The 12,933-nt window shown below is 44.5% G+C and overlaps 1 protein-coding gene across 7 annotated transcripts in view; it reads left to right on the top strand.

Annotated features, from left to right (window-relative positions):
• LOC117852202 (1,4-alpha-glucan-branching enzyme 3, chloroplastic/amyloplastic) overlaps window positions 1–12,933 on the top strand; it is a 33,261-nt gene that overhangs the window by 7,200 nt on the left and 13,128 nt on the right. For 6 of the 7 annotated variants that reach the window (XM_072293175.1, XM_072293176.1, XM_072293178.1 and 3 more), the window contains exons 10-16: window positions 69–170; window positions 1,167–1,269; window positions 1,632–1,769; window positions 1,983–2,045; window positions 7,627–7,728; window positions 8,758–8,835; window positions 8,960–9,067. In XM_072293175.1, the coding sequence (XP_072149276.1) occupies window positions 69–170; window positions 1,167–1,269; window positions 1,632–1,769; window positions 1,983–2,045; window positions 7,627–7,728; window positions 8,758–8,835; window positions 8,960–9,067 (694 nt within the window). Of the gene's footprint in view, window positions 1–68; window positions 171–1,166; window positions 1,270–1,631; window positions 1,770–1,982; window positions 2,046–7,626; window positions 7,729–8,757; window positions 8,836–8,928; window positions 9,068–12,933 lie in introns of those variants that run through there. The other variant, XM_072293179.1, reaches the window with a different exon arrangement.

The raw sequence follows: 12,933 nt of genomic DNA on the forward strand, positions 1-12,933 counted from the left end.
ACCTTAGGCACATGAATTTTTCTGCGATGTGCCGTGCCACTTATGGTGTGCCTTACTAATCTCACTAGGTGGGTCACTGAATACCGGATCGATGGATTCCAGTTTCATTCATTGTCTTCTATGTTATATACTCATAATGGGTTTTCTACTTTTACTGGCACCATGGAAGAGTAAGTTCCATCTACTTTTCGTTATTAACAATATCTTGTATTAGATTTTACTGAGTCGTTTTCTATAGCATGGAAGCCGAACAGTTTGCCTATTCAGCTAACATGAATTGGTGTTGGTAGGGTATGTACTTCGTACTAGAAGTAGGATGCAGTATGGGTTCATGTGTGCTCCCTGCCAACTAAAAAGAAAAACCTTCACCCAACCACCTAGTGACCCCTCTTTTCTTTTCTTTTTTTGTTCTGTACTTAACATGCGCTAATCATGGATTAATTAGGCTTAATGGATTCGTCTCGTGAATTAGCCCTCATTTATGCAATTATTTTTGCCATTAGCCTATGTTTAGTACTCCTAATTAGCACCAAACATCCGATGTGACCTGGGCTAAACTTTAGCCCAAGGATCCAAACACCCCCTAATACCAAAGGTATCAGAATCTCAACTCATGTAGTAGGATCCCACAATCATGTCAAACCATTCCAACCATCATCCTATATAGAATCTAAATTGAGTATAACCCGATTGCAATAGTAGTCAACAGCATACACAGCTCAAAGTGGCTGGTTGACTACCAAGAAGCAAGGAAAGTTAATCAGGTGCGCGCAGACCATGGAATGATTGCATTTCCATTCTCCTGCTCCTCAGCCTTTGATCGGTCACAAAGGTAAACCACTTGTCTTTGGTCGCATGAAAGCACACAACCTGAGGGAGCAGAGGGACGTGCAGAGATTGAGGTTGCTAGATTGGTGAGTTAGTGATCAGAAAAATGAGGGAGAGAAGTTGGAACAAGGAGGTGGAGGAAGAAGAGAAATCTGAATCTTACCTGTGCGGCCCATCAAGTCATTTGATCGTGTGCCTTATAAATGCTATCCACTGTTTCAATTTTCATCCTTTGTGATGTTCTTTATTTTCTTCACAAGCACTGCCTACTATTATTTATAAAAAATAGCTCCCATTATTCCCAAAAATATGAATGCTCACCAAAATGTTACTTTTAGGTATTGCAATCAGTATGTTGACAAGGATGCAATTATATATCTGATTCTAGCAAACGAAATGTTACATGATCTTCATCCAGATATTATAACAATTGCCGAAGATGTAAGTTTCTTTTATTCTATGTTTCTCTCTCTCCTGTAAATTTATTTTCATATAAACATACTTCTTGGTCTTAGATACGCAGTTTGTTACTGAAATATGCTTATTATTTATTTTCGTATAAACATACTTCTTGGTCTTAGATATGCAGTTTGTTACTGAAATATGCTTATTAGCCACGTTAAACTTGGTGCTAGTTGGTTTTAATACCAAGAAGCTTGTGTATAGCATATATGCAGTGTCTGTTCGTTACTTTCCTTAGTTGCCTAATCAATAGATAGTATTTGTGAAAATCCAAATGATTGTTTCTCCAGCTTTTGCTGCCTTGTTTGCAATACAACTTTTATATTGCTTTGTTACTCTAGGCAACATTTTATCCTGGATTGTGCGAGCCGACCACTCAAGGTGGATTGGGATTCGACTACTGTGTCAATCTTTCTGTTCCAGAAATGTGGTTGTGGCATCTTGAAAACGTTCCTGAGCGAGAATGGAGCATGAATAAGGTTTGTGTACTATTTACACGTTTTTGCATGACACCATCTATCTGGAATATATTTAGTGTCCTATTAGTTCCTTGCGGAATTTCATCATGATTCTTAAGTGCTAATACATTTATAAAACATATTTCTCAACGATTTAGTAATATTTCCCATTGCTTCCTTTTATTTTAAATATCATATTTTTCTTCTGTTGACTGTGTCAAATTATTTTTGCAGATTATGAAAGTATTAGTAAGCAGCGACCAGAAAATGCTCTCGTATGTTGAAAATCATAACCAGGTAATCACATTTTCATTATTTTGTTCTGGTTTGAGGATAAGGAAAAGGAAAAAGTCCATTTTTGACCATTGAATTATAGCCTCGTTTAGTTTCGACCATCGAACTCGAAAACCAGGAATCTTTGACCACTTAACTGTATAAACCATGTACAAATGATCATCTCACCCTGTTTTGACTCGTTTTGAGTGGTTTTGATTGCCACGTTGGATCGATCGGCCATGTCGCCATGCTGACTCAGATTAGGTCCACACGCCAGGGCATGGTCGCGCGGTCGCCGCTGCCGTCCCCAGCGCGCTACCCCCGCCACGGTCCCCAGCACCTGCTTCCTACTGCTCCTCCCCTCCTCTTCCCCACTCCCCCTCCCTGCTTTGCTCCTCCTCCCAACCGATCCCCACCTCCCAGATCCCCTCCTCTTCGCCCGCGGCCGCCGCCATCCGAATCCAACCGGCTCTGCGATGAGCTGGTGGTGGACGGGTGTGATCGGCGCCGTCAAGAAGTGGCAGGATGAGCAGGCGGCGGCGGCCAAGCCCAGCTACCAGAGCATGGCCCTCGTCGTTAGATCCACGGGCATCGTCGGCACCTTTCTCCTCGACATCCTCCCACTCGCCAACACCTTGGGGGGCCCTTGGAAGCTCTACGCGCCGCCCACTCTCACCCTGGTCCCCTCCCCCTCCTCCGCCATCATGCACCTCCACCTTGACCTTGTCAACGCCATCGCCCTCTGGCCCCTCACCGACATCACCACGTCTTCTACATCGCCTGGACCGGCTGCCCCACCGAGGCGGAGAACCGGGAGGCCAATGCCGCCATGCTCCGCAATGTCCTCTCCATCGTCGCCCCCAACTGCCCCACCCTCGTCCACGATGTACATGCATCGGGCCTCCCCACCTGCGATGGACTGCAGCTCCGCGCAGTCGCTCCCGTGCGCCCTCTCACTGGTGAAGAGGGACGAGGAGCAGCTGCCGTCACGGCTTGGGGGGGGGGGGGGGAGTGGGGAAGAGGAGGGAGGAGGTGAGGAGGAAGCAGGCGCTGGTGACGGTGGCGGGGCTAGTGCGCTGGGGACGGCGGCGGCGACCACGCGACCAGGACCTGGCGCGTGGGCCTAATCTGAGTCAGCATGGTGACATGACCGGTCGATCCAACGTGGCAGTCAAAACCATTCAAAACAAGTCAACAAGGTGTGATGGCCATTTGTACACGGTTTATACATTTAAGTGGTCAAAGATTCTTGGTTTACGAGTTCGATGGTCGAAACCAAACTGAGGCTATAGTTCGATGGTCAAAAATGGACTTTTTCCTATGGAAACACTTATTGTGGAAAGCATGCTTCATGTCCATAATGTTTGGAACCACACCAATATATAGTGTGTGTGTGTGGGGGGGGGGGTCCTTTTTTCAGGTCTCCTACAAACTGGTATAGTTAACAAATTAACAAATGTATACGTTTGCAGCTTGCATGTTATATTTCTTTTGGTATGGATACATACTTCTTTGGAACTTAATTCATCTTATTTATTTTTCACACATTTATTAGCATATATCTTTCATCAGTTCCTGCATAATGAAACTACCTGTGTAAATGTTATTTTCACATGATGTTTATCATACTTTTTGTTGTAATGATCTAGAAAAATGTGAATACCTTGGCTGGAATTGTGTTCTAAATTGCCTTACTACAGGTAGAAATAATCTATTTCAAAAGTTTGGACAGTGGTTTGATTTTTTTTAATATTACATTATTCGACAGCATAGCCTGCTGCCATTTGCATTATCGTGTGATACCTTTGTATATCTAAAAATTGTGGGTCAAATAGTTCATTATCCGATTCTTTTTTTTAGAATGGACATGAACCTGCTATATGTTCCACTTTTGTATTTATCTATCATAATCTGCATACTATTTTCACTGTTTCCTAAGGAGGTTTGCTAGCGCATGGAGTGGAATGTAGTAATGATTGGAATACTAGTATTCTTCTACAATCCTGTAGCCATGCAAATGCATTTTCCTTTTCTTTAGATATTTCCCCTATTTTCACCCTTAACCAAGTAAGTGTCAGCTGTTTATATTGGAACATAAATGTTTCTTTTCGTTTTATGGGTACAAGATTCATAATATACCCTGTCTCTTTGCAAATGCTTGCCAATTTTGATTGCTTTACTGGCTCACAAACAAAAGGTTTAAATTGTGATTCTTGCAATGCTACGTTATCATGGCTTCACAGATTATCATGGATAGCGGAAGCTATGCTACAATGTTGCCATCTAAAAAGCTACCTGTTTTTATAATTTTATAGATTTGTAAAATACTTGAATACAACAATCAATAATAGCTTACATAAGTATATCCATCAATTAATTACAGTAAACATGCGCATTAAAATCACAAAAAGTAATATTATAGTGCATCTATGATGATATAGAGTAATTAACGCTTGTTCCATAATGAATCATGAATCAATAATAAGTTGATAATTCTTGATCCTCTAATCATCACTAAGACAATTGATATTGAACTTTGGTTTCACTTCAATTGAAAAGCATGAGTAGCATTCATTCATACTGGCCACATTGCGTGCTACACCAGGTCAGTAGATCAATGGTAAGAAGCAACATAGATGTGCCAAACCAGACTACCAGCATGAATTCAAAACCAAGAAAGAAACGCCTTTCTTCGATGGGTTATGTAGAACATCGAGTAGTTGTGTCTGTCGATTGTATTTGGTTCTGATAATGAGTTGAGTTAAGCATCAAGTAGCATTGATGGCACACAAGGTACTCTGATATGTAAATCACTTCCAGGCTATGAAATTATAGTGACTAGACTAAAAAATGTAGCCATACATGTCGTAGTGGCTGCTAGGCACTCTATGGCAGCAGTTTTAGCAGAATTTTCAAATTTAGCTTAGGCTTTGGGTGCCCAAACTCTATGGGTGTGTCTAGTTCCCTGCATCCCACCCATGCAGAAGACTGTTTGGTTGCCTGCATCCATTTTAGCAGCCTGCTTCCGCAGATGCATAAGTATGGTGCCATCCTTTTTTTTTCTCGAACATGCAGGAGAGCTGTGTATCTTTGTATTAAAGAAGGAGAAAAGGGGTAAGAGAAACCCTGAGTACGCACACCCACCCACATACTTAGTTCTTAGTGTACGTTCGCGCCTGTGGCAAACAAAAGAGCGACCAAAAGAACAAACATCAAGACCTAACCACTCGGCCTAAGGGCAGCCAAGAGGGAGCCCTCGAGCCCCTGCCGTATGCTACATCTGTGCCTCCTCCTCAGCCATCACAAGGATATTTGCCATGTTTGGAGCTGCGCCTTCAAAGACGCAATGGTTACTGTATTTCCAGATAGTCCAAGCTCTAAGGGAGATGAGCGAGTTAAGTCCTTTTTGCACCATGCCATTAGTTGCTTGAGCTCTCCACACATTCGGTGAGTAGGGAATGGAGGCCAAAACGTCTCAACAATCTGAACCAAAATCTTGCAAAAACACATTCGGTGAGTAGGTGATCAATTGTTTTCTCAAGCTGATCACAGTGGGCAGAGCTCCGGATGAGGCAAACCCCTCTGTGCAAGACGGTTTGCAGTCCAGCATTTTTTGTGCATTATCAGCCAAAGAAAAAAAATGACACTTTCCTGGTGCCCACGTCTTCCACACCCGCTCCCAAGGACTGAAAATAACCGAGCCTCGGAACAATCCTTCATAAACAGATTTAGGGGCTGTTTGTATACTAGGGGCTAAAGTTTAGCCCTTGTCACATCGAATGTTCGGATGTTAATTAGGAGGACTAAACATGAGCTAATTATAAAACTAATTGCAGAAGTCCTGGCTAATTCGCGAGATGGATCTATTAAGCCTAATTAATCCATCATTAGCAAATGGTTACTGTAGCACCACATTGTCAAATCATGGACTAATTAGGCTTAATAGATTCGTCTCGCGAATTAGCCTGCATCTGTGCAATTAGTTTTGTAATTATCCTATGTTTAATACTCCTAATTAGTATCCAAACATCCGATGTGACAGGGGCTAAAGTTTAGCCCCTAGGAGCCAAACAGGCCCTTAGCTGAATACTCCCCTGATGCTGAGTGACGCCACCGGTGAGTATCCTCCACTTCAGGCTGCAGCTCCACCTCAGACAAAAGGTCCCAAAGTTCCAAATATTCAGTGATCACATTCACCGACAAAGCCCCCTGAATATCCTGAACCCAAACATGTCCTGTTAATGCTTCAAGGATGGTATGCCTGTTAGCTCTTCTAGCAGGGACATCAGCAATTAGATGGGGAGCACCATGTAACCATCTGAACCCAAACATTTCCAACATGAGTTTCTACTGCCATGGAGAAAAAAGCTCGAATGCACTCATGAGCCTGGATTGGGAAGGCCGACCAAGGTCTATCAGGCTCTGTTTTTTGCACCCATAACCACCTCATCTTGAGTGCCCAGCCAAGTGCTAAGATCAGAGATACGGAGGCCACTGAGGTCACGAGGATGCTGTACCTTTGCCCAAGCAATAATACAGTGGCCTCCCTTAGCATCTTTTCTTCCTCTCCACAAGAAACCTCTCCGAATTTCGGCGGATACCCAAAATGAGCTTCACTAGCCAACCTGACTTGGTGGATGCATTGTACCTCACACAGACCCACATATCAGCCTCTGGTGAAGGGCGACTGCATGTCTATGCAGCTAACCAAACATCTTCGTAGGGCTATTGCATCCACATGAGCACTCTTCTTTTCAGGGTCACTGTATTCACTCAACTTGCTTCCTCTCATCCGGGATATATGGTGCTTCACCATATATCAAATATGGGATAAATACGGGTTCATCCCGGTTAAACACGGGATCCCGCAAAAACGGATGGGATAGACCCTCTCCCGCTTCCCAACCCATTTCCGGATTTGTCCGTAAATACGAAAACAGGCGGGTCAAATGTGGAAAACAGATTTGTCCCTAATGGTGCAGCTCTATGAAACCCTATTCGAGCAGCCAAACAGACCCTATACTGGTGCCGTGGCACCGATATACTCCATCCCAAAAACCAAGTCATCCAAGGAATTTTAGGACAGATTAACAAGGAAGTAAAATGACCTTGGTTGCCCCTATTTATTTGCCATATTTGGCACTAATTAACTGCTGCATGCCCACGTGCCAAATTGAGTATAATGACTTGTTTTTGGGGACAAATTTTGAATCGCAGAATGACTTGTTTTTTGGGATGGAGTAGACTATAGCATGCTATTTGAATCTTTCTTCATAAATACATAAAATTCACCCATTCTTAAGGTGGATTATCCTAAGAGGTCACTTTTAACTCTACCTTATAACATTATCCGGTGGTTACAATAACTGTAGAGTGTAGTTTTATCTAACTTGAGTCATCTTTTTTTGCATGCTTAGCAAGGTTAATGTGGGGGTTGACATCATTTGCAACCATTTAGATACCGCGAAGAAGTCAGTGCATGTGCATCTATATTTTATGTGTGAAATAATTGAGTCCTCATTTAACTTTTGATAATCTGCAATTTTATTTTCTAGTGTTTATTTTGTGATTGAATTCTCACATTTGATTTTGTTTGATACAGTCGATATCAGGACGCAAGTCTTTAGCTGAAATAATTCTTAATTCTGGAAAGTTCTCCGTTGGTTCTGTTGACGATGATTTGATTAGGGCTTCATTGCTGAAAGTATGAGTTTCTTCTTACTACCATTCATGATCGCACTATCTCTTTAATTACATATGCGCGGCTCCAGTTATTTACCATGCGGTGAATTACAATTGTCACGTTTCCATAGTTTATCGTTATCTTAGTTATTGCTTGCATGGCTTAGTATGTGAATTATTTAATAAGAAATGATGAAAATTGACAAATGTAGTCTGTTACATTATTTATATTATGAATTTATTGTTTAGTAAATCACACTCCTCTGTCCTCTTTGTGAGGCTGTCAGTACAGAAGGGACAAACTGCATAGGTTGAATTTCTCTCTTCTTTTAATGTGTATCTGTTTGAACTACTGTGTCATTTTTCATCCTTCTCCAAGTTAGTTGGCTCACTTACACTCATATCCCTCAAGTTTGCTGGGTCACTTACATATTTCAATATTTATTTGTTGACTGAGATCTAAAGTTGAAAAAAATTATGGAAGAACGCAGGGGCGACACCCAGTTTATTCACCGCTGTGCACATGCACCAGAGTCCCAAAGAAATAACAATCCTACCTAGTAGAGCTTTGCTTGAAAATGTTATAGGTGCTATATAAATAATTATTAGTGCACCAGGGTAATCCTTGATCTAGCTTCAGACCTGGAGGAAAGGGAGATCAACATGAATCACATGATAGCTATTAAAAGTTGGTTTTGTATCATCAAAAGATACCCAGTTTAGAAATATAACACCAAAAGTCTAAATTCGAATTTCATGCCACCACCATTGAAAGGTCAACATATCACATGTATTGGTCATGTAACAGATCACTGCACAAATAGAGACTTACTGCACCTGTGCAGGCCATGTACACTCTAAGCGTAGAAAGAAGGCATAAGGGTGTGAGGAAATTACAAATTAGTGGTGAAGGTTTCATAATTGACAGATGTTTTCTTTGGGGTGGGGTTGACTATTTTGTACTTAGCTGATCATTACCTTTACTTTCAAGTTGTTAAATAGCTAAACTTCATGCTACAAATATCTGTGTGAATTCCTCAATGAATTTCAGATTATCAAACTAATTACTTTCACAACGAGTGGAGGTGCTTATCTCAACTTCATGGGCAATGAGTTTGCACATCCAAAGGTAAGTAGAACATATACTATCTTTGAGTTCTGCTCCTTGATTTCTCAGTTTTCTGGAATTGTTTTTGTTTACTTTACTCGGTTTGTTCTCCAGATTTTCTAAGGCTTTTATGCATTGATTTCAGAGAGTTGAATTTCCTATGTCAAGCAATGACTATTCCTTCCAGTTAGCTAATCGGCAATGGGAACTATTGGATAAGGGTTTTCACAAACATCTTTTTAACTTTGACAAGGTTTGCAATATGGATGAACTATTCCCCCTAAATATATTTCAAATATGCTGCAGCAATCATTTTCATAGCAGTGTTTTCATGTTTATTGAAATGTTAATTCTCTGCTGTGCAATGTCAGATTATATTGGTCTTCACATCGCTCGAAGTTCATTTTCTCCGACATTTGTTTTAGTTAATAAACTGTAGGCATTTGAATATTTGTTGAATCTTGGTAACTAGATGGAACCTACTAACTTACGGGAGGATGTTTACAAACTAAACCCGTGTAGGCTAATATGTATGTTCAACTAGACATTGGATATTTGAAGTGTAAAGTGAGAAGTGATAACATGCTTGAGGTCCAAGAACCAGTTTGGGCTGACCTTTTGGTTATGTTGGATGAAGCCAAGTGAATAGAACTTGTATGGCAGGTGCTGTTGAGTCAATATAGTCTCATGTTGCTTAAGTGGTGCATTAGAGCATCTCCAACAGATTGAGAAAAGAGATCCCCTTTCCCTATAACCTACCATACAGGGGATTGAAGGGGGAAAAAGTGCTCCAACAGATTGAGAAAACTATCCCCTTTCCCTAATTTTTTTTCTCAATCGAGAATAAGTTCCTCCCCTTTTCCTAAATTTTTTTCTCAATTGAGAATAAGTTCCTCCCTCTCCCCTTCGTGTAACACACCGCTCCAAAATCTGCTTATGGCCTAGCTCCTCACTTGGACGGGGCCCACATACGCATAGCATCTCTCTTACATTTTCGTCCTCGCTTCATGTAAAAGGGTTAATCCGAAAGTGCTATATTTGGAACTGAAAGCAATATGGCTCGGGAATAGTAGATTGATTGATGCAAAGCACTGGGGTTACATATATAGGCTAGGGTCTCTAGGGTTTATAGAAACACCACCAATCAGGAAATCCTAGCCTAATAGGATAACACCTACCTAATCCCTAGGGGAGGCGCACGGCAACAGGGCTATGCGGCCAGCACCCAAGGCCCATAGGGCCAGCCCTATACAATTTGTCTAACACCCCCTCCCCCCTCGCAGTCTGATTGTTGGGTTGCCGGACATTCAAACTGGACCTGAACTCTGAAAACACCGAGGAAGGAAGGTCTTAAGTGAAGATGTCCGCATAATGTGAAGAGGTTGGCACATGCATGACACGAACAGCACCAATGGCGACGCGCTCCCGAAGAAAATGAAGATCAATCTCAATGTGTTTGGTGCGCTGGTGTTGGACCGGATTGGAGGACATGTAGACAGCATTGATGTTGTCACAGTAGACCAAGGAGGCGCGCTGAGGTGGAGCATGAAGCTCAACCAGAAGTTGGCGCAGCCATGCAGCTTCAGCAACACCATTAGCAACGGCGTGGTACTCAGCTTAAGTACTAGAACATGACACAGTGTTCTGACGAAGACCAGGACACCAAGTTGTCACCAAGGAAAACCGCATAACTTGAAGTGGATTTTTGGGTCTCAGGGCAGCCAGCCCAGTCAGCGTCGGAGTACACAATCAACTGGGACGAGCGCAGCAGCAAGCCAAGATCCAAAGTGCCTTGAATGTACCGAAGAATCCGCTTTAGAGGAGCGAGGTGTGGTTCACGTGGATCATGCATGAACAAGCAAACCTGCTGAACAGCGTAGGCGATGTCAGGCCTGGTGAAAGTCAGATACTGCAAGGCACCAGCGATACTGCGAAAACCAGAGGCATCCTTAACAGGTGGACCATCAGCCGCCAGCTTAGGATTAGTATCCACCGGAGTTGAGCAAGTCTTGCAATCTATCATACCAGGACGGTCGAGGATGTCGATCATATACTGTCGCTGGGAGAGGAGAAGATCAGTGCAGTGGCATTGAACTCTCATCCCCAAGAAGTGATGCAGCTCCCCAAGATCCTTCATGGAAAACTCCTGCTGCAGAGCAAGGATGGTGCGCCTAAGAAGGTACGGGGAGGAGGCTGTAAGCACAATATCATCAACGTAGAGCAACAGGTAAATCAGATCCGTGCCACAGCTGTAGACGAACAACGAAGTATCTGACTTGGCCTCCACGAAGCCAAGAGTCACCAGGTAAGCTGCAAATCGACTGTACCATGCTCAAGGCGCCTGCTTGAGGCCATATAGGGACCTGTTCAACTGACAGACAAAGTCAGAGTGGGCAGGATCCTCGAAACTAGCAGGTTGAGCATAGTGGACGGTCTTCGACAGGGTGCCATGAAGAAACGCATTCTTCACATCGAGCTGATGAATAGACCATCTGCGAGAGAGAGCCAATGATAGAACAGTGCGGACTGTGGCAGGCTTCACAACGGGGCTGAAAGTCTCCTCAAAATCAACACCTGGCCACTGAGTAAAACACCCATAAGAACCCATCGAGCCTTGTATCGTTCTAGCGAGCCATCAGACAGGAACTTGTGGTTAAAGATCCATTTACCAGAGACGATGTTGGCGCGTGGAGGACGGGGAACCAAATCCCACGTGTGGTTCTGCAGGAGGGCGGCATGTTCTTCCTCCATGGCAGCCCGCCAATTGGGATCGGCGAGGGCGCTGCGGAAGGACTTCGGCACAGGCGACAGCGAGGCGGTGTGGTACAGTGCTGGAATCCGGAAACCGTGCTTGGCATGCGTCATCATGGCCTGCTGGTTCCTCATAGGGAAAACCGGCATGGCTCCTCGGGGTAGCAGGGGCGGAGCAGCTGCAGCAGGCGCAGCGGAGTGCGCTGGGGCTGCCGGAGGGCGGCGAACGTAGTGGCGGCAGAGAGGGGTCACCAACGGGGCGGCAGGCGCCAAGATGAGGTCGGCGGCTGGTGACATGGTCACCTGCGGGCCAGCGGCGGCTGGCAGGTGGCCGTCAACAGGGCTGGTGGGTGGTGGCGTGTCCACCTCATGGCCGGCTGTGGCCAGCATGCATCCGGAGGGCGCCGTAGGGGCCGGCGTGAAGGCGCTGGAGAGCGTCGGCACCACTAGGGGTTCGGCAGGGGCTGGCTGGTGACCGGCGGAGGCCAAGGCAGCCGGCGAAGCACTGGCCGCACGTGGCTGTGCGGTATGGGCACCAGGAGCTCCTGCAGGCAGAAAAAACTGTGACAGTCCTATGGGGGCTAGTACAGTGTTAGTGAACTTGTCCAGGAAACCAAAGTCCGCAGCTGATGGAGAGGTCGACTGTCCCGCAAAGGGAAAAGGTGTCTCGTCGAAAATGACATGACGAGAAATGAAGACACGGTTGGAGGTGATGCCAAGGCAGCGGTATCCTTTGTGGTGGGGAGAGTAGCCAAGGAAAACGTAGAGAGTGGACTTGGGGGCGAGTTTGTGGCTGGCCATGGCGGACAGGTTCGGGTAACAGGAGCACCTGAAGACGCACAAGTGATCGTAGGATGGTTGTTTCCCATGAAGCGCAAAGTGTGGTGTCGCGAACTGAAGTGTCTTCGTAGGGAGGATGTTGAGGAGGTATGTGGCAGTAGCGAGGGCCACAGCCCAGTAGGATGGCAGCATGCTGGCCTCGAACAGCAGGGAGCGGATAACATTGTTAGTTGATCTAATGATGCGCTCAGCTTTACCGTTCTGAGAGGAGGTGTAGGGACAGGACATGCGCAGGTGCATGCTATGGGTGAGGAAGAACGTGTGGGTGATGGAGTTGTCAAGTAAGTTATTCAGAACGTCCATTAGCAAAATAAAGAGCATGGGAGATAGCGGATCTCCCTGTTGTAAACCCCGCTGGTGGAATATATGCTCCCCACTCCCCAGGTTCTCCATTCAGAATGACTTGGGTAGATGCTGAATAAAGTAGGTTGGAAATGAGGTTGCACCATGAAGCTCCAAAACCCAAGTGTGAAAGTACCTCCATCAGAAAATCCCAGTCTACGAAATCAAAGGCTTTAGAGATGTTTC

Source organism: Setaria viridis, chromosome 4, assembly GCF_005286985.2.
Source record: "Setaria viridis chromosome 4, Setaria_viridis_v4.0, whole genome shotgun sequence".
Lineage (NCBI taxonomy): Eukaryota > Viridiplantae > Streptophyta > Magnoliopsida > Poales > Poaceae > Setaria > Setaria viridis.